We start from the raw sequence: 22,914 nt of genomic DNA, 5'->3' as shown, positions 1-22,914 counted from the left end.
ATAGTATTCGGAAATTCAAACGCAAAAACCTTCAAAATTTCCAACGGTCCAAAAGGTTAGAGTTCTTGTGATTCCATTCTCATCTTGATAGCATCCTTCACCTTTTTTAGTAAAACAAAAGGAATACGATCTTTTTCACATTGCAACTCTTCAAAGGCTTTCGGCGTCAAGCCGACGTAAAGAGAATCCCTTTTGTGGAGGATTTCTATCCCCTTGTCAACATCATTCTGACACGAAAGCATCAAATTCTCCACGCACGATTCGAGCTTTCACTTCAATCACACAGGTCCTTTGCTTATTCCATTAAGCACTTGATGTCAAGCATCACTTGGAAGCTACGACGAAAGCTCTAAGATATTCCTTCAAATTGAACCTCTCTAATGCTGCCACCGAGATATAGAATTTGATGCAATCCATATACAATCCAACGTATGCTGAAGAACAAGCTAGAGAAGCATTTTGAGTCCAGGTTACTACGCAAAAAATGGCATCCAACCATCAGATTGGTGTACTTGAAGATAATATCGCCATGGTCAATCTATCTACCTTCCTTGTACATGTTATCAGCTCTTAATTCTCTTTTATCTTTCGTTCCATAGATTTGACATAATTTTTATTTGGAACAAGATCTTATTCTAGCATCAGTGAACAAGATTTTATTCTAACAGAGTAGGAATTATGGCTTCTTTTTTTTTTTCTGGTGAACCTGAATTATATGTTTGAACCACCAATAACAACTTCACAGAAACAAAAGGAAGGTCACTAACTCAAAAAAGCCTTCGCCATTCATGTTAGATCTTCAATGGGTGAAAATTGTTATATTATATACCATATCAATGAATCCCAGTAAACCCTATCCAGGAGAGCCAGATTTGATGAAGCACTAACAATAGCCATAACCATAAAAACTTAGTTTTGTGAATCATAGTCACCAATCATTTTACCGAGCTACCTCCACTAGAACTGACAATTTACAAAGGGAACTGACAATTCATACTACTAGAAGTGTATGATCTATCCAACCTACCAAAAAAAAAAAAAAGAGAGAACTTATGAAAGTACTGTCAAAGACTCAGAAGTCAGAATCATGTCATCATATGATTATCAATGATCCCTTGTCAAAAGAAAAAGCTTGTGCCATCGGAAATTTATGTAGCAAAAATCAAAGTATTTTGAACTTTTGATTGAGTAGCCAGTCTAGGAACATTGACAAACACAAATCTTAGTGATGGCCTGGAGAACGAAATGCAAGCTTTTCAGAAAAGATCTGTAACTCTGCAGGTAAACTGGTGTAGAACCACTTCCGGAAGAAATCTTCAGTGGGATTTTAAATCAGAAACAGAAGAAGGGGGAGAAGTGAAGGAGGAAGAAGAGGAGAAGAAGAGAAGAGAAGAGGAAGAAGGAGAAGAGAGAGAAGAAAGGAAGAGAAGACGTGGGGGAGAAATTTTTAAACTTTCATTAACCCTAATCATGAAAAGAGTCCCTATATATAGGGCCAAAATACACAATTTGCATAAATCCCCTTACACAAAATAAATCCTAATAAACCCACAAATAACACAAATAAACCACAAATAAGCCCTAAAATGCAAATAAACCCAGAAATAAAAATAAACAAATATGCAAATAAAATGGGGACCTAGCTGATGTCCCCATCAACTCCTCCCGGGTGGAAAAACTCGACCCCGTCGAGTGTAGATCTGGCCGGCTGTCGTACTGCTCCAGAAGATCCGGGTCAAGGCGCTGCAACTCGGCTCGCGAAATCCACGTCACATCTGATTCGGGTCGACCTTTCCACCGAACAAGGTAACGTTGGTAGCTTCCTCTCCTGGTAGATATAACCTGCTCATCTAATATATGTTCTATGTGTTCTCTGCGTGCATGAAACTGTGGAGGTGGAGGCTCAATAGCAGGTGCTAGATCAGGGTGATCAACAACAGTGGATGTATCAACAAAAGGGTCAGAAGGAATGAATGTTGATTTCTTGTATGGGACTAAATCTTCAATATTAAATGTCGCACTAATCCCATAGTCTTCAGGAAGATCTACAACATAAGCATTCGAACTGATTTTCTTTATGACTTTGAACAGGTTCCCGCACTACGAGATTGGCAACTTTCTTGAACGTCCCCGAAGGAGTCGTTCAGGTCTAATTCTTACCATTGACAGAATCGCCTACATTCAATTCTTGTATAACGTCTGTGCAAATCAGCAAGGGATTTTATATTTTAAGTTATTAGAGTGAATATGTTTGCTGATCTCCTGATGCAATGAATGCAGGTGTGAAGCAAATGATTGTGCAGACTCAGAGACTCTATGTTGATGAGACATGGGAATCAAGTCTATGGGTTGCCTAGGTTTATATCCATTCACCACTTCAAAAGGACTCATGCCTAAGGTCCTATTGACCAAACTATTATATGCAAACTCGGCAGTTGGTAACACGAGATCCCAAGTCCTAGCATGCTCACCTACCAGACATCTTAAAAGATTCCCTAGACTTCGGTTGACAACTTCGGTCTGGCCATCAGTTTGGGGGATGATAGGCAGAGGAAAATTTTAATTTGGTACCCATCATGTGCCAAAGAGTTTTCCAAAAATAGCTCATAAATTTAACATCCCTATCGGATACAATAGATTTTGGGAGGCCATGGTATCTAACGACTTCGTCAAAATAAAGTTTCGCAATTCTAGAAGCATCGGAAGTCTTTAGAACATGGAAGAAAATGAGCCATTTTAGAGAACCGGTCCACCACTACAAAAATAGAATCATGTTTGGTCGAGGTACGTGGAAGCCCCTAACACAAAATCCATGCTAACATCTTGCCACGGACAATCAGGAACAGGTAGTGGAGTGTAAAGCCTAGTGTTCTATTTACGTTGTTTGGCTAGTTGACATGGCGACACTGAGCCGACAATTTTGGTCACGTCTCTCTTGAGACTCGGCCAGAAGAAACGTCTTTCCACCATTTCAATGGTTTTGTCTCTTCCGAAATGCCCAGACAGTCCTCCAGCGTGTACTTCCCATACTAGAAAAATCTCTCAATGAGGTTCGAGGAATACACAATCGGTCGGAGCGAAAGAGATATCATCTTGTAAAAAGAAATCATCTTGCTCTCTCTCTACTCCATCTCGTAAGGTCAGGTATACATCACTAAAATTGGGACAGGTGGTATATTGTTCCCTGATCCTTTCAAAACCAATTATTTCAATGCTCATCACGGATAGGAGGAAGATCCGTTGACTGAGCGCATCAGCAGCCTTGTTCTCAACTCCAGCTTTATGTTTCAGCACAAAAGTATAGGCTTGCAGAAAACTCAATCCATCGGCCGTGTCGAAGTTTAGTTTCTTTGAGAATTGAGATACTTTAAAGCCTCATGGTCTGAATACAGGACAAATTCTTGCAGTAGCAAATAGTGTCGCCAATGTCGCAAAGTTTGCACTACCGCATAGAATTCCTTATCATAGGTGGAATAACGCAACCTGCCGTCAGCTTAACTTTTCGCTAAAGAACGCGACAGGGTGACCTTCTTGGCTTAACACACCACCTATGCCAACGCCAGAGGCATCACATGCGACCTCGAATACCTTAGTGAAATCGGGGAGGCGCAAGACAGGTGCTTCGGTCATCCTATGCTTAATATCTTTAAATGCTTGGGATGCCGACTTAGTCCAGATAAAGTCTCCTTTCTTCATGCAATCCATAATGGGAGACATTATCGAACTAAAATTTCTAATGAAGCGACGATAGAAAGTAGCCAGACCATGAAAACTACGTACTTCTGCTAGGGTCTTGGGCTAGGCCAATCGACTATCGCGCGTACTTTTCTGAATCAGCGGAGACACCCTTGGAAGACACTATGAACCTAAGAAAGTGACGTGATCAGTCAGGAAGACACACTTCTTAGGGTTTGCAAAGAAGCTTTCTTTCCGCAGGACATCACAAATCCTGTCCTTAAGTGTGAGAGATGGAGCTCTTGAGTTTGACTATAGATGAGGATGTCATCAAAATATACAACGACAAATTTATTCAAGAAAGGTCGAAAGATCTGTGTCATCACCCTCATAAAAGTACTTGGAGCATTTGTTAATCCGAAAGGCATTACTAACCATTCGTAGAGTCCATCTTTGGTTTTGAATGCAGTTTTCCATTCATCCCCAGGACGAATCCGAATCTGGTGGTACCCACTCTTTAGGTCGATCTTGGAAAAAACTGTAGCACCAGACCATATAGTCTAAAGGTCGTCCAGCCTAGGAATGGGAAAACGATACTTAACCGTGATTTTATTGATAGCACGGCTATCGACGCACATCCTCCAAGAGCCATCTTTCTTGGGAGTGAGGAGTGCAGGTACAGCACAGGGACTCAGGACTCTCACGAATATACCCTCGAGTGAAGAGTTCGTCAACTTGACGTTTCAGTTCAGTGTGCTCGTTTGGGTTGAGTCTATGATGGGGAAGATTTGGCAATGACGCTCCAGGAATGAGATCAATTACGTGCTGGATATCACGCATTGGAGGAGTGCATCTGGAAGATCATTTGGGAAAACAGAGTGAAACTCCTCCAACAGGGGAACTACGCGGCCGGATGCTCGGCATTTGACTCCACATTGATAACTCTAGCCACAAGGGCGAACACAGGTGAGTGGCTTCCGATATCTTTCATTACCTCTTTCGAAGTAATGATGTGAAGTGACTCATCTTTTCGTGGTGTAGCACCCTTCTTCTCAGGGCCGGCTCTCTAGGAGGCAATGAGTTCAGTATAATTTTCCGACCCTGGAACATAAAGCTACACGAATTTGACCGACCATGAAGTGTGACGTCCCTATCGTATAACCAAGGTCTTCCTAGAATGACTTGACCTACGTCCATCGGAAGACAGTCGCACCAAATCTCGTCTTTATAAGATAGGAATTGAATCGGGATAAGGCATCTTTCCGATACCGAAATGGACGTCTTATCTACCCAGGCTACTTTATATGGATTGGGATGAGGGGTAGATTTCAGGCCAAGGCGAGAAACAACTCCAGATGCAATGGCGTTGATGCAACTCCCGCATCAAATAAGATTTTGCATGTTTTACCATTGATTTAATAAGCGTGTAAAATAGGGAGGTTCTACGCCAATCTTGTTCGGTCTTTGTTTGGGCTAGCGTACACCTAACCACATGGAGCCTAGGATTTTGGTCATTCCGATCAGTGGGCTCATTTTGGTATTCAGTCTGAACAAACTCTAACCCGGTCTGTTCGTCTCCAAAGTCATCTACAAATCCTCGATGTTTGGTTCATAGACTTCTTCGACACATTCAGTCTCCTGGGTTCCTGCTTCCAGTTCAGTCATTAAATAGGTCTTGGCATTACATTGGGGACGCAATATGGCCAAACTTTTGGCACTGAAACACTGGGTTTGGCTTCTTAGGGCGGGTTGGACCTAATATGCCTTTTCCTTTATCAGTTGACGTACTTTGAGCAGGCATCGGGACGTCCTAGTCGGCGTTTGGCTAGAACCGGGCTGGGTAGGATGGTTGGGAGAGTGGTCGAATTGCGGGAGATAGCTTTGATTAGGTCGGCTCCTGGGGGTATGAACCGAGAGTCGGTACGCCTCACTACAGGGATTCGTAAGAAACTATCCACATCTTGAGCCAACTGGTATGCTTGGCCAAGGGTGGTAATCTCTCGGAGTTAATCTTTCTGGATCTCTCGCGGAGTCCTGCCCGAAACTAGAAAGAGTAACAGTCTCCTCTTCGATTACACCGCACCTCATGTGAAACTCCTCAAATCGTGCAATGTAATCGGCAACAGTTGAAGTTCCTTGAGTTAGTTTCTGCCACCTATCCATAAGGCGTTGTCGGTAAGAGAATGGCAGATACTTCTCATTCAGTTTTTCTTTCATATCCTCCCAAGTGGTGATACGTGGAAGCCTCTGGGTCTCACGCCGATGTTCAACGTTATGCCAGTACCAGTGAGCTTGCCCAATAAGCTTCATTTTGGCAAACCGTACTTTTCTATCATCAGTCATATCGTACCACTCAAAATAATTATCCATGGCTGCTCTCCAATCAAGGTACACGCTCGGCTCTAATTGACCAGCAAATGTGGGGGCATCTACTCGTACGGTACGAAGTAGTCGCTCGTCAAGATCGCGCTGGTGATCAGGAGGAAGTTGGTTCCTAGGAGGATGGGGAAAAGCTACAGGTGGTGTAGCCAAACCAAGCTCGGGTAAGCTGCGATTGGGGTTGACGGTTCAGGATTCCTAGGATGTTGCACTAGAGCACGGATCTCTCGTTTGAATTCGTCTTGATCAGCTCGTAATGCAGCTAATTGTTCCAAAATATCTTGTAGAACTCTGGGGTCCATGGTGGGTAAAGGGTCTGAGAATCAGTGAGGAGGTACTCTCTACCACTACGGGTTGGCATGCAGGGACTACTCTAGTTGGTGATATGATATGCAATGCTACTATGAACCCTAATCTACCAAATGCAATGCAAGACAACCTACTAATGCAATCTATATGAATTCGGAAATCAGCAAATTTTCACAAAAGTAACTTAAAATTAAATGTTACTAATTTGTACTTTGGTTATTTCAGAATTAAAGTAGAAAATTAGTCACTATAAGAAATTAGGTTGCAAACACGTTTTACGGTCATTCAAAGTCCGAAAGTAATCTGATCTATGGATGTTGAGAACTATCCTGTCGCTAAGGCGTGCTAATTTAATATTTAGATTTAAATGGTGGGTAGGATGGGTGTGGTGGTAAATGTTCTAGGTTTTGCAGTTTGACAAGAAAATAAGTTTCAAAATAGGACTGTCATGCAAGAGAACTAGAACATAATTAGATAAACAAGTCCAGAAGAAAGGAGAACCTGTTACCTGTGGCGGATGCAGTCGACCGAAGCGTCCGTTGTAGATTTCGAACACGAAATTGGCGCCGGGTGGAGCTAGACTGTAGCACAAGAGCTCTCGGACTTCTGTACTGGGCTGAAAAGAGGTGCTGGATCGGGTCTGAAATAGGACCTGCAGCCGATTGGGCTTGGACTCAAAGGCTGGCGGCCTTGTGGGCTTGGGGTTCAGAGAGGGGCAGACTCTTGCTGTGTGGGCCTGGGATCAAGATTGAAAAAAAAAAAAAATAACAGGCATGCGGGCCGTGGGCTTGAAGAGGGGTTATGGGTCTGTTGACAGTCCACGGGTGGAGTCAGCTTGAGAGAAAAGGGGAAATGAAACAAGGGGGGGGGGGGGGGGGGGGGGGGGGGGGGGGGGGGAGCGGGGGGGGGGGGGCGGGGGGCGGACTGCAGCGGCAAAGGAGGTGGCGGTAGGTGCAGGCGGCGGGTGCGCGGTGGCGAGTGGACGGAGTTGGCGTGTGGCGCGCCCTGGTGGGGAGGAGACGGACGACGCGCGGAGGAAGCGGGCGGAGCTCGGGTGGTCTGCCGGCTGCCTAACGGCGTCGCGGCTGGTTCGGGCGGCGTTGTGGTTGGCCGGGGAGGAGGCACCTCGATCGGTGGCGTCGCAGCTGGTCCGGACGGCGTAGCGGCGCGGCGCGGGCTCGGATGACGGAGAAGACGACCTCGGACGACTGCGGATCTCGGCGGTGGTAGGAAGCGGCACAGGCTGAGGCGGCGAAGGCGGAGCGGCACGGGCGGAGAAGCTCGGTTGGATGCCCGGCGGCGGCACTGGCGGAGGAGGCGGCGACAGCAGCGAAACCCTAGGGTTTCCTTCGGCGAAAACAGAGGTAACAGTTTTTTTTTTTTTTACCCTTTACGGGTTCGGGTTATCGGGTTCGGGTTTCGGTTGAAACCCGCTCCGACAACGGTGAAGCCCAACATGCGCAGATCACGTGCAATTTTTTTTTTTTACTTGTTGGACGTGTACCCGGGTTATCGGGTGTGGGTAACGGTTTAAACTTACCCGTTACCTAACTTCGTCTTCAACCTCCCGATCGATTCGGGAGAGCGGCCCAGTCGCTTCGGGTGGTTGCGGAACGGCCGAACGGCATGGCGACGGAGCTTGCAGCCGCAGCTCCGTGGTCGGCGGCGACAGGCGGTGGCCGGTCGTGGTGGCGGCCGGATCCCCCTGTGCGCGGTGGACGGCGGGTGCGTCGACAGTGCCGAGGGACAATGCTGAAAATAGATCGGCGACACTCTTCTTCTTTCCGGCAGCGGGAGTCACTCTTGGCCCTTCGACACGCTCCGGTGTCCGTGGTCGAGGTACGGCGTAGTACTCGTGCACCCACAGGAATCCAGGGATCCGGCGACGTTCGGCCATACACCGGCTGGCGGTGGTTGCAGGTGGTGGAGTCAGCGGCGTTGCAGGAAGGGGTCCGGCGGATCTGATGGAAATATGGTTGCGGCAGGGAGGGGCACGGTGGAACTGCCCGGCCACGGGAAAAGATTTCCCCTTTTTTTTTTTAAACACTGACAGAGAGAGAAGAGGAAACCGAGAGAAGCCCGGTGATCCAAGGGTTGTTCCCCTCTGTTCCTTCTGGTGAGAACCGAGAGAGCGAGAGATTTTTTTTTCGGTTTGGATGAAATGGCCGGGATGAAAGTGCTAATACTGCTTTCACCTGACGGCAGCCCACAGGAACTAAGGCCCTGATGGATCGGGGCTCTGGCAGCAGGGGCAAAACCCTCCAATGCTCTGATACCAAGTTGGTGTAGAACCACTTCCGGAAGGAATCTTCAGTGGGATTTTAAATCAGAAACAGAAGAAGGGAGAGAAGTGGAGGAGGAAGAAGAGGAGAAGAAGGAGAAGAGAAGAGGAGAAGAAGGAGAAGAGAAGAAGAAAGAAGAGAAAACGTGGAGGGGGGGAAATTTCTTAAACTTTCATTAAGCCCTAATCATGAAAAGAGGTCCCTATATATAGGGCCAAAATACACAATTTGCATAAATCCCCTTACACAGAAATAAATCCTAATAAACCCACAAATAACACAAATAACCCACAAATAAGCCCTAAAATGCAAATAAGCCAGAAATAAAAATAAGCAAATATGCAAATAAAATGGGGACCTAGCTGATGTCCCCATCATAAACACTCTAATTTAATAGTAATTTTGAATTTTAATCCATCAACTCACAAGTATTCGTGATTCAACACATTACACGCAACCATATAATTTCCTGATCAACTCGCAAAAGCAACTTGATGTAAATCACTTGACAAGCTGAGATGCCACATTTTCAAAGTTAACCTGCTTCTGTTAGACAATGATTGAATAATACAACCCATGGATGAATTGTACATGCAGTGGGAGGAAGGAGGGAAGAAGGGGTTAACACTCAACACCAGAGCAATCAACATAATATGGGGAGGAGATGGCAGCAAAGGTAAGTACTGGAAAAGGAGTACAGATGATTCTTCTGAGTTTGTCGAGCTATTGGGAGTTTACTGGCTAGAAGTCACAGGAAGGTTCCACTCCATCTGCTCAGTCCAAGCACAAAATATTGCTGTATTAACCTTAAACTGGCATCAGCTGCTTATGGTGGGATACCGATCCAGTAATATTCAAGCTCCATTGCTAGGAAATAAAATAGCATCTAAAGAAGTTAAGCTCTCAGAGCATATGGATAGAGGATGGGTAGATGTTCCTGATGGAGGATTAGAGTTTTTGGTCCCTCAAGACAGATCAGGAATGCTAACATTGCCATGTATGAGATTGAGTGTGAGGAATGGAAGAAAGGTCTGGTCATTAGGGAAGTGAAATTAGTTCCAGATACTAATAGTAACATTACCAGCTAGGCAACCATATTTTTCCAGATGATATATCCAAGCATGTAACTTCAGTTCAACACCTTCAGTCCGGAAAAGTTGAAGTGGAAGACATCTCTTCTGCAGTGACAGGCTTGTGCAACTGCATTCATAAAGATAAAAAATTAGATCCAAAGGCTTGCATTCTTTATGTTAACAATGTAGTTTAGCATGTCCTACCATCATTATAGAGATTAGCTTTTAAAAAAGGCAGCAATTAAAACAAGCAATAAAACTTCATCCAATATCAGGGTTTTCCATATGACAATTTGAAATTTGTTGAAGTTGCACCGAACCATGCCTCCATAGTACTAAAATAGTGAATCTTACTAAAATAGTTATCTAAATAAGTCCTTGCTAAGAAAATATATGTTAAATTGTTATTATGTTAAACAAAAGGTGTGGAAGTATGGATGTCACATATAGATTCTATAATGTACTCATAATGAATGAAACAAAACACAAGAGGAAGTGCACTAACCAATAACTACAATAACTAATGTATTACATGACTGCCTGTTGTATTAACTTCTCCAACACCTCCCTCAAGCTTATGATGGACCAGACACCAAGAGTTCGACATCAGTAAAGGTAGACTCACCAAAAGGTAGTAGCCATAGCAAAAGGAGAGTGAGAAAGGTATTATGGATTTGTGAATGGGAGAAAAGTATGGAATATCTTGAACTTGGTGAAACCTGGTTGGGATCCAGATGTACCGCATGGAAATTAACAAAGGACCGTAAATTCTCAGTTAAATCCCTGCATACTTTTCTGAATTTCAGGGGATTGAGATGCTCCCACTCTTCTCAATGGAAAACTACCACTCCTAAGAAGATTCGGGTCTTCATGTGGCTGGCCATCAAGAAACAGATTACATACAAGAGAAGTTCTTGCAAGGATAGGATGTTTGCTTTGGTTGTTGCCTCTGTCAACTTGAAGTTTGAAACTATTAACCATATCCTGCTGTCCACATGTAAAACAACTATCAATGAAGCTGCAAGAAATTCTCAAATTCGGGGGGTTCCCCCTGACTTCATTGTCATTAGGGGTGGTAATGGGTTGAAATGAGTTTGCTTCGAGTCAGGTCCGGCCCAAAAAAACTCTAACCCATACCTGTCTCAATTATTAACGGGTTAGAAATTGTATATCCAGACCTAATCCATTATTTCATAAGCCCATACCCACCCAGTAATGCAATCAAGTTTTCACTTATCATTCATACAAATAGCAAAAAAACAAAGCAAAGTAGGTATGAAAATATCACAAATGGCAAACATCAAATTTAACTTCAAATAGATCACCATAATCGCAATAAACTTAGGAATTTAAGACATATGACTGTTGTCGACTAATTAAGGATAAAACTAACTAAAATGCAATCCCATATCCTTGGCATGACCTACCCGTCACTCTCTATAGCACCCTGTTGGAGCAAATCGAACCACATGAAAAAATTAGAAGAACTATCAATGTGAGCCTAAGAATTAGTTTGTACCCCACTCACTATGGGTAACCATCAGGTTGGGGGTCAAACCCAAACTCATCCATTTATAATCAAGTTTATTTCAAGTTGACCAGAAATAAGCCAGCTAGATAAAAAAAATAAAAAAATAATTGTAAAAAAAATCCAAACCCATTTATTCCAAGTGGATTCATGAGGGTCAGCAGGTGGCAGGTCAATTTTTGCCACCCCAAGTTGTCATTGTGGACATTACAATGAAAGACAAGAAATAGGAAACCAAGGTCCGCCGTACCCGGTACCCGGTCGGCGTACCAGTGGCATCCCGGACCGGTCCGTACCGGTGGCGTACCGGTCCGTACCGGTGGCATACCAATCCCGTACCGGTTCTTCAACAATAAATTACCGATACCGGATTTCATGCTGATCCGGGTACCGGTCCCAGGCCGGACCGGGTACGTACCGGCCCGTACCGACCGGTACGGACCGGTACGGCAGACCATGTAGGAAACTAATCAGAGCTACTTAGGATCAATTGACCTTAGCTTCATACTAGAGTTCATGAAAAGAAGAAAAATGACAGGGACTTCAGCAGGAGAATACATTGCCTTAAAGCAATGCAATAGCTGGCTCTATACCGTCACAAGATTGGAGCGTGCTTAGACAATTCAATTATTCAAGTTGTTCATAGACTGATGGTTCTTTTTTTACACGTTTTCCTTCCTTTGAATTGTTAAAGTTCTCCTTTCCTTTCTTTTCTTTCCTTTACTTGCTAGTTTGTAATTTTTTTCTTTAATAAATTGGGAGGGTTGTGTTAAACCCTCCCTTCCATTAAAAAGAGAGAGAGAGAGAAAGGTCAAGGTGCTGAGCATAAAAGATGAAAGAAATCCACAAAGAACACAACCACAAATAAGTTTAAAAGTTAATCAACATCATTATAACCCTAAAGAAGAGATATAAGAAAATAGCCAAGCTTCAATGAGCTGATAAAATTAATGTGGCCCTCATTAAGGGAAAAAAAGAAGTATCTTCAAGCATCACGTTCCTCTCATTTCCTATAAGTTTCAAGAAGCAAAGGAGATCTCAATAAAAAGATAGTTAAAGCAAATCGAAAGAATTTCTGCCAACAAAAATCTTTGTCAGGCATCAATGTAGGTTCAAAGCATCACAGACTGCATCTTCTTTTTTAATTGCTATCTTTAAAATGAGCACCTATAGATTGGAATAGAAAAATATAAGTAGTGTAGAAATCCCCGATCAAATTAAAAAACCAAGGTCACATCAGCTCTCACATTACTAGTTTATCCAGCCTCCACCTAACATGAATACAAGTGAAAGCTTCCCTTTAGTTCTTTAAAACAAGCATATGGAACGAAAATGAATTCACTGCTAAAAGTTTTTGAGCATAAATGCGAGCCACATCATTCATCAATTATCACTATCTATCCTCCCCCAAAATATCAAGGAGCTACTGAAGATGCTTACCTTTTATGCTTCTTTAATAACAAGAGGTTAAACTCTCTGCGATCATCTATGACAAGAACATCAAGTCCAGTCTCATCATATGGAAAGAAACCTAAATGGGAAGCAATGAAAACGGACAAGAAGATAAGCATGGCAATGGGTCAGATTGGATCAGAACAGCTCATGGTGCAAGTATTCTAAAGAGAACTGTTCAATCAAACCCAAATGTTTAATAAAAGGATAAAAAAACTAAACTGGCCTACTTCACTAAACAAGTTACACGACCCAACCTGTTTAACCTACTTAACAAACAGATCAAATCAATTAGGTTGGCTGACCCGATCCCAAAAAAAAAGAAGAAGAAGAAGACAAACAAACATTGGATGCCTGCCATTGTTGATGGTCGCCACTAGATGCCATGATTTCCTCCCTCATCATCACAATTGGTAGTCGCTGGCCGCAAACTAAGCCTCAGTATCAAAGAAGATTGGTGCAAGTGAGCTGTGGAGATGCGAGGCGGAGATAGGAGGGCAAAGATTTAGGTTTTGATGGTTTATTTCCCTTTATCTCTTATACAAGAGTACCCTCTTGATTTTCAAGATTAACACGTCAATCCAAATGACCTGGGAAACCAATCTGACCATTTCAATGGGACATCACAGGTCAGTTGGGTCCAATCCTTCAACCCGAACCCAATCCATATAATTAGCAGGTCAAGTCAAGCTGACCAATTTATACCCTAAACCTGTTTATATCTAATCTGAACCTGTTTATAGCTAATCTGGACCTGTTTAATTCCAATTGAACTTGGGTCAGTTTTGTGGGTCGGATGAGAAAGTTACCACCCTTAATAGAAGATTTTTTTAAGTCCTGAAGACAATAAGCAGCTTGTGCAATCTCGGTCTCAGGCAAAGCTCAAGCCATGTAGTAAGCCAAGCCTGAATGAGAGTCAGCTTGCGAAAATCATTTTTTTTTTTTGTTCCCATAAGAGTACCGGCTTGTTTAAGTGGCTTACAAGTAAAGCCTGAAAGCATGTAGATAAGTTCTCCTTGAGCTCAAGTTGAGCTTGAACATGGTCAAAAAAACAGATGATGTATCTGAGTCAAGCCCAATGAATCAAAAGCTCGGCTTATCATGCTTCTTATTACAGAAAATTGCACTGATTATTTCTATTAAACCTTTATAGTGTGATATCAAGCGAATTATTTAAGACTATTAAGTGACTTAGTTCCTTATGTATATCAATATCACAATCGTAATCTTCTGAAATGTTTAGTTGTTCTTGAAGAGCTGTCAAGCTTAAGAACCTTATGCTTCTCCACATGTATAATATATACTAAGAATTGCGCACCAGGAAACTGAGACATTGATAGAAAGGATAGTAACCTAACTTTTGTATTAAAATAAGAAAAGATATATCCTCTTCATAGGGTTGCATCTCAACATTTTGACCTAGATTCAAAAAGTTTTGAAACTTCTACTACAAATTAAAATAAATTGTTTATCTATTGCACTATATAAAAAAATAAAATGTTTGTCTGTTTTGATGTGAATCTAAGAAATCTCCAAGATAAAACCTAATTAATATTGTAGGACCATGGTTTTATGCGTGTAAATTCCAAATCATCTATCCAGATGTCCTATCAATTTATTTAGCCAGGTGAACACTAACTAGACTAGGGACATGTAATATTTGTTTGCTCCTAAGTGTCAAAAGTATCTAAACTTTTAGAGCTTGAATTGAGTCTTGATGAGGTGTTGTTACATATTATTGAACTTAAGTAGCTAGTTTTGTTTGTTTTACAAGAAGTCTGTGCATAGAAAGTGCATTTTTTAGACATTAAGATCATCATGAATTTATCATTGCTAATAAATATCACTTAAATAAGTTTAAATGACATGTTCGTGAGAAGAAAAGTGAGTGGGAGTGCATTAGATCACCATTTAAAAATGTTTTTCTTACCCACTTGAATCTTGAAATCAGAAGCCCCTCCTTAGTTAAATTTTTTGGATGAACTGGAACTTGAATTCCTAAGTTTAGACTTAGAGGGAACCAATTGAAAGTACCCAGTTCCAACTAAATTGGTCTTCAGGCCTCTTGACTAGAAGGGAAACAATTAGGTTAACTAAGGTTATCTTGTGAATAATATTATAGCTATCAAGGTTTTAAATCCCATGGGACAAGAGCATCCCGGTTTTTTCCCACAAAACAGGATGCCCCATCCGGGTGGCGTCCCCGGGTCGAACGTCCAAGTACTTGCTGAAATGCCTTATATATATATAGTATTGATAAAGCCGGCAATGGCTGTTAACTATGAACATAATAGCAATTTAAAGCTTAACTAAGGAGTACTACAAATATTCTTTCATAGCCTATACTCAATGTCGATATTTATCCCTAGATCTCATCAACGCACGGTTTCTTCTCCTTTACTCCTATTGGGTCATCTGCTAACTTCGAGGATCAATTTGGACAGATAAGTGAGGAAGTTTTGAGCACTTTGAGATTTCTGCATCAATGATCGAACGAAGAATCCTTTTTGCATGAAGGATCGCTAGCTCCGCGTCTCCCTATGTGTCATCATCGAAAAAGAAAAAAAAGTAAAGTTGAGGCACCATACATGACAAGGCTAAGACAGTAAGCCCCTGTAACTGGTGGAGCCCCTACCTGAGCCCATGCCTATTAGGGGAGGAGCCCCACAAACTGAGCTTCCTCCCTCCTCCATCCTGGCGACGATGCCGATGCATCAATGAAGAAAAACACAAAGATAAACATCACTTTCCTTCTTCCTCCTGGTGATGAGCTAAAGCATCGTCAAAAACTGAAAGCACATCCCAAACTGGGATGGTCGTATCGGTGTATGACCTCAACCAAGATGAAGGTAGGACTGCTGGGACATGGGACAGAAGTAGGTTTCAGGGTCCTGCACCCATCCCACAAGCTGTGATCTCATACGAATGCGACGGGAATGACCGGGAACGGCTCCTGTCCTGTTGGAAGTTCAATTCCTTGGTAGCTATAACATGTGTACAAAGATAAAGATACCAATAGGTTTATTTGTGAAGTTTGCATACCTTTCTCTTTTATTCTCATGCCATCTAAAAGCAGGTGATGCAGTTAATGGCCCAACAATGCAAACAAAACAATATTTTGTAAATATTCAAGTCAGTGATCAGTTAAGTGGGGTCTCAAAGGAGCAAACAAGAAATTATAAGATTTGAATGGTCCAAGTTTAATTATCAAAGGGGACTTTATGCACCTATGGTTTAAGATCGTAATTTTTGAGCAGGGATGTTAGTTTATGGCCCTTTTTGGATAGTAATGTTAAAAGATCATTGTTCATGTTGTAGTACCATGAGCAATGAATGGGAGTTGACTTTGTTAATAATACACAATCGTGAGACAAAACTTGGCTCCCAAGTAAGTTTGGTGACTATTGGAGATCTTGATAGAGTATAATACGCAGAAAAATAGAAGAGTTTTGTTAATTTGCTTAAGCAATTCATTTTTCTAATTTTAAGAGTCCAAGAACACTTTGTAGGAATATATAAGAGCTCGTGTTTGGCGTGTATTGAGTCCTACATCGGTTATGCGCTGCAGTACTTATACAAAGCCGAAAATCTAAATATACCTTTTAGCTAGCCTTCTCAGGTCATGTGTCAATTAACATAGCATAAGACTGGACCCAAAACCATTAGCCCATGTGAGCTAGGGAACATTGCAACACAGGCCTTTTTGGGACTGATCGTGGCATTTGTAAATGGATTTGATTGCATTTGGACCCTTAGCCCGGTGAGGATGCTAGGCTTAAGTAGGGAGAATATGAGAAAGCCCATATTGGCGTGTGTTGAGTTTCCCATACATTGTGCGCTAGGGAGAAGTTGGGTACTTATATAGGGTTAAGGAACCCAGATAATATCTTCTAGGCAAGTCTTTTTTTGATGACCTCGTTGAAGGAAAGAAAGGTTGAAGGCCAGGTTTCAGCCAAGTGTACCCTCTCTAATCTCTCTAACTTATCCTTCTTCACTTCTCTATTCTAGTTTATTTTACAATATTGTCTTCTCCTCAGGTTAAATGTTTTACAACACCAAACCTGCTGCCAAGTTTATCCACAAACAGCAATCAACTTCCTTCAATTATATGGCATGATTATTCTCTTTAAGTTGATACCTCATGCACACTTTTACTTTTTGGAATTTCCATCATTGTTAGCTGGCTGAGAATTGATTAAATTGAATTGAAATTTGATTCTTATTCAGACTGTCAAACAATAGTTACTCCATCAAACAGCCAAGATTTACATTTTAATCAAAGACCTTGCTCGTCTTTTAATACTAACATTCACTATTCTCTAACAACTAAACATTCTATAACTTGCAATAAGCACTTTGCACATAAATTTCTATCCTCTGAATCTCATTACAGGTCAACAACTGAACCCTTCCTATTGCTAGTAAACCTCCATATTAGGTTTTCTAGTACCCCATGGGACTCTAATTCGCGAGGCAGGAAATTGACCCCTTGATTGCTCATAATCCTTAAACCTAGTACATGCTGTCCTATTTTTGAAACAGGACAGCCATCACTAAAATCATACTGATCCCATGTAGGCCATCCCCAAGTAGCCACACATCAGTGGGGAAGTGTGTTTCGGTAACTTACTCAATGCATATATATGGATCCAATTAGTCAAGCAATTATTGTGTTAAGTTTAATCTATATGTGCAAACCTGTCCAGAATGTGTGTATTACAATCATATTCTATATACAAACTTGGCTACTTTCAGTTAATTTACCCATAAAAATATGTAGATCCTGTAATTGTTGAATCTAGAAGATGTCTAGATCGGCCACATTTAGATGGAAAATAACAGGTGAAAGAAAGACAAGTAATGGATTTGCTTCAAAAAACGTAAGAATGAAAATACATTACACAGAGCTTGTAGCCCCACTTTCCTCCCCATTTCTTAATTTTTCCCGGATATTCACTAAAGAGATTAACAGAATAGGAGCGGACAAAGGTTCTAGCTGCATCTTTTTTCCAAGTCTTCTACAAACCACATCAAGCTACCAATCAGCATCCATGGAAAAGAGCAAAATCCTAATTTAACCAACAATTAACAGAATAGGAGCGGACAAAGGTTCTCATGCTGCATCTTTTTTTTCCCTCTTTCCCCAACTCTTCTTCCCTATTTACCCAAGAGATCCCTCACCTCTAGCTCTCCTACCTCCCATAGTACTACCTACTTCCTTCTGATGATATGCCAGAAGAGAAATCCCAATGCCTAGGCAATGTTACCATTCACAAACTGTGAAAATAACTTTCTTCCTCCATCTCCTCTTAACCAACCACCAAACATGCCCACTCCAACCTCACCTCAGTATTCCATGGAGATGGATCCTAGAATTGGATTTAAGCACATATACTAGTGTTTGATTAGGCAAAAGGAACATAAGGAGATACTATTACACATAGGAAACTAAATTAAAGATACTGTCCAAGTGTTTCAGCATGCATATTTTCCACATCCAAATTTCTAAATTAGTACGAGGTTATAAGAATCATGATATTTCTAAAGTTAATATAGTTCCTTATTCTACCTCTGAAAACAATCAAAGACTTTCCAATGTCACAGCATTTGGTCAACTAATTCTAGATAGAACATTTCACCATTAATTTCTAATTAACAGATTTGATAAATATCTAAGAGATATTACATGTACGAAACTCGCTGATAAGTATCAACTAGAATATTTAAAGTTTAAGCAACTGTCCAGGTAACACAACCCCACCTATCTTTCTTGGTGGCTCCAATCTCCCAAAACTACACAAACAAATTTGTTGTTTTGAAACCCCATACGGCCCTCTTCCTTCCAAACCACAAACCCTCCAAACTTCCCAAGTTGCCTCTGTACCAACATCTCTCTCATCTCCCTCTACAACAAACAGAATCAGGAATTACAGCATGAATAGCACAGATAGACTGCTAGGCGAGCAATGGACCACTTAAAATAGACTATACTTTTCTTTTTAGTCTCTTAAAATCTGCCTTCTCCCTCTTCTTCTAATATTTTTGTGAATCTAGTAAAACATATAACTACTAAGTTAGAAATCTAATCATTCTAATAAAAATTTCCTATTTAAAATACGAATTTAGTGAATAAATTATTGGTCGCAATGTTTCATAATGGTCCCAAAGAAAAATATGGTTTGCATACAAGATGAACAATACAGAGTTAAAATACAAGATGTTGTTCCAACAGGTAACTTGGATATGAGATATAGACTTTTGTTGTATCTGTAAATTTTGATAAATTTAATTCATCTAAGGAAATTGAACTTATATTTTGTAACTTCATATAACGAAATTGAACTTATATTTTATATAAGTAAGACACTTCTGCATGTTGAATATGTAATCTCAGATAACAAGTTGCGTTGGATTTAACTAAGTTGAGCTTTGAGGTAATTGCAGCAACAAAGTACAAATAAATTACTGATTAGCATCAGTACAATATCATCATGGTGCATATAAAACTATATTAGCACATCTAATACAATATAGATTATAGTATTGTGCAGTTGGTATGCTACAACAGATAGCAACATAGACCAATAGATGATATGTAAATGCATGTATACACATATAGATGTAGATAAGTACATAATATGTACAATCATATAACATCAACACACTTTTTGACTCACCCAAACTCAAATGTTTGAATTCTGTCTAACTCATTTTTCAAAACTGAACCTTCTTGCATTAATTTTTAATAAAATAATATCAAACAGGTAGAGACTGAAACAAATAAATGCAACTCGTAACCAGAAAAACATGTTTGTTTGGCATGATTTAGACATACTATATTTTCTTTGATGAATCACACTTCTTTTCAGCATGATAAATAGTGTCTACTAGTCTCTCTGAAGCAACCAAAAATAGCCCAAATCATTAAAGAAAAAGTTCCTATGTACTTTCCATGTATAGCACGTCAACACAAAGCATAATGCAAATAATATGTTATACTATGACAACAAAGGACTGCCTATACCTCAAACCTTAGCACAATGGGGTTGATGCCAGATCCCTAAGCATTTTCCCTAAGATTTCTTGTGTCACTAAGCAATCCTTTTCCAATAGAATTACTAAAACTTTGGTTCATCACACACTACATGGCACTGGTTAACAGATCTCTAGTTTCTTTTAAAATTATGTTTTAGAACAGTTTATTTAAAATTAGTACTAGTTTAAAATGGGATCACTAATTAAGTTGCAATATTTTTTTAAAATTTCATCATACAGTTATAAAATAAAAAATGAAAACAAGGACATTGTACATATGAAGGAATGTATGCATACACTCATGTTCACTGGAGGTATGCATAATATTTGTAGAAATAAACATTTGAATATCTAACTGTAAAAAATTGATCAGTTTGTATCTATAAGAGATAAGTTGCTACCAACTACAAGACCAACTCAATTATTCAAAATATTAACATAAATCACAAATTATTTGCTATAAAATGCTAATCAAGGCTATCATACTATGAGATGCTGCAGAGCCAATGAATAAACCATAAATACCAAGCCTTATCCCAGCTATTTTGGATGGTTTTACAAATCCTTATTTCCAAACATCCTATTTTGCAGTTACCTCCTGTGTCATTTCAAGCTTTTCTATATCCTTTCTTACAAATTCAATCCCTATTATTTAGATCTTCCCCTCCTTTTCCTACATCCTTCAGCAAAGACTAAAGTACCCTCCCCTATTTGAGCCCTCATACTTTTCAGTATACATTCCCATACTATCTGAATCCATTTTCCATCACTCTATACTTGATTTGTACAACTCGTAAGAGTCCTGTAAAGACTCATGCCTCACTTATCTTTTTTATTAATTTTACACATGTTCATCTTAAACATTCTTCTTTATGCTATATTCAACTTGTTTTTATGGATCCTCTTTATTTTCCAGCATTCCATGCTGGAAGACATTGCAGGAATTTTTGTTGTTCTATACTTTATCACTTTAAGTCACAAAGGTATGCATCTCAAATAATATCCCAGAAGCACCTTTCCACTTCACCCAACCAGTTTTAAAGAAACAACAAATGAAAATAGCAAATCTGAGAAACCTTAAAAATGATAATCAAATGTTAAGGGCTCAGGTGCAAGAATTCATTTTACTCATTAAAGAGCCAAATGAAACAATGAGGTCCGCGGAGTATACAGTTCAGTCATTTGCGATGTTCACCATTCTACAGTCTCAAACTCGAACAACCATTGCCAACAAGAAAGAGACCCAACGACACCACCTTCTTAAACATATGCATCAATATGATCAAAATGAGGAACCAACAATCCAAAGTAAAGTCAGGCCAAACTCTGAACAAACGTAAAGAAATTCGAGCAGTATCACTCACAGCATCAGCAACAGAGAACCAGTGGAAGCTGCGCACGAGCGGATCATCAGACGACGGGACGATGTCGTGATTCCAATACGTCAGGTTCCGAAACTCCGCACGTGAAAACCCAACGGTCTGAACTCCCCTTCCCCTTCCCCTTCCGAGGTTTCCAAAGCCCTTCCCTTTCCCTGACTTCTTACTCTCCAAAACATGGCCTACATCAATTAATGAACACCCAGTCAATGTTCCCCTCCATTTCTTCCACTTTTCCTAAAAAGATCAGATTTTTACCTAAAAACCAACATCAATCGTCGAAATGAAGCACAACAAAAGAAGGGGGAAAATTACCACGATAACCCTCCGGAAGTGGAACAGTGATCCCCTGCAGTTTCCTCCCTCTGAAGAAGGCTTCTTCCACGCTCGATCCATCCACCACCACATCTAAATCACAGCAAAGGATTAGAAGAAGATGATTGAGAGAGGGGAGAACGGAAGAGGAAAATATTCAAAAAAAAAAACCTAAAAGACCTGTCTTTTTGGGGCTTGAAGTAGTGGGAGACTGGGCAGGGGCCGTCGTGCTTGATGGAGCAAGGGAGGAGGTGGACTCGATCCGTGAGATCGACGGCGGAGGATGGATCTCGGCGGCACAGATCGATGGTCCCCGTGACCCCCCCTCCTCCTCCGATGGTGCTCTCTGGAGGGGAAACCCTGAAGCTCTTCTCTTCCTCCATGGACGCGACTAAAGCCCTTCTATTCCTGGGCCGCCTATTTATCCCACTCGATGGGTTCGGGATACAGATTCCCGCGCTTTTCCAAATGAAATGAAGATTTACGGCCATTGGATTTTTGATCAGATGGCCACAAAAGAATGATAGTAAGGTGGTCTTGCTCCCTCGCCATTGGGTTTGTCCAATTAATTTGGTTAGCTTATTCTTAACGCGTTTTACTGTGGAATAAACTATTTCATTCACATAATGAGAAGAGTTTATTCTAAATTATCCCCAAGGGGTAATTGTTTTGCAATTCTTAGAATAGCCGCTTTATTCCAGTACCTGGCAAAATAGCATTTGGCAGGTTAAAAATCATTCACAGTTGATTGGTTCCTCTTAGAAACAACGTCTTTCAGATTTAAATATTTATATTAATTAGAGAACATTATTTGTTCTATGAATAGGTGAATAAACTACTTCCTTCTATAAAATGGTGCAGTTAAATCTAAATTATCTCCAAGAATTAATTCTTCGTATTTTTAAGAATACTTTACTTTATTTCTGAAATAGAGCGGCATGCAACATATCTTTTGGCAAGTTAAAAGAACATTATTTGATCCATTCATGATTCTAATTAACATCTTTGAAATTTAAATCTTTATGTTAATTAAATGAAACTATTTATTGTGGCTACATGTATAATTAGTTAGTAAAGTTTATTTTCAATATTTTTATTTTTTATAATATTGGTTAATTAGACGATTGTAACAATTATTCCTACTCTATACTTACATTGTGTCATGATCTCTACTATTTGATAGAAGTTTAGAATCATGAGGATCTCTACCCCCATACTCTACTCCACTATAGGGCCAATCTTGTATTATGACCTAATTGATGGAGTCTGAGATGAGAGTGTGCCCAAATCCTAAGAGGACTCATATTATGAGGCTTTTTTGGAAGATTCTAGAGTCCTCTAGTACTCTTAGATATTTCTAGATATGTTCTAAATTTTTCTAGATATTTTTGGTAGCTTGTAAGTATATTTTATAGAATATTCTAAATATTGGATGCACGATAAGTAGTGTTATCCTATCTACTTTACACCATAGCTTAACTTTGTAT

General features: G+C 40.5%; 2 protein-coding genes across 2 annotated transcripts; one reads left to right on the top strand and one right to left on the bottom strand.

The window, feature by feature from the left end:
- The first annotated feature begins 276 nt into the window (after nucleotides 1-276).
- Nucleotides 277-9,783, top strand: LOC103709844. Its single transcript, XM_008795364.3, has 2 exons — nucleotides 277-532; nucleotides 9,243-9,783. Exons 1-2 carry the CDS (start codon nucleotides 485-487, stop codon nucleotides 9,693-9,695), a joined length of 501 nt encoding a protein of 166 aa, XP_008793586.2. The 5' UTR covers nucleotides 277-484; the 3' UTR covers nucleotides 9,696-9,783.
- Nucleotides 9,035-21,814, bottom strand: LOC103709861 (ribonuclease H2 subunit C). The gene is made up of 4 exons (XM_039132642.1): nucleotides 21,618-21,814; nucleotides 21,428-21,529; nucleotides 21,098-21,294; nucleotides 9,035-9,845 (listed from the first exon to the last, which is right to left on the bottom strand). The coding sequence occupies exons 1-4, from the start codon at nucleotides 21,808-21,810 to the stop codon at nucleotides 9,789-9,791; spliced, it is 549 nt and encodes a 182-aa protein (XP_038988570.1). The 5' UTR covers nucleotides 21,811-21,814; the 3' UTR covers nucleotides 9,035-9,788.
- Between the last annotated feature and the right edge of the window lie 1,100 nt (nucleotides 21,815-22,914).

The sequence above is a fragment of the Phoenix dactylifera genome, chromosome 12, assembly GCF_009389715.1.
Source record: "Phoenix dactylifera cultivar Barhee BC4 chromosome 12, palm_55x_up_171113_PBpolish2nd_filt_p, whole genome shotgun sequence".
Classification (NCBI taxonomy): domain Eukaryota; kingdom Viridiplantae; phylum Streptophyta; class Magnoliopsida; order Arecales; family Arecaceae; genus Phoenix; species Phoenix dactylifera.
Note: the sequence above shows the minus strand (reverse complement) of the source record. Positions and strands in the feature narration are given on the sequence as shown.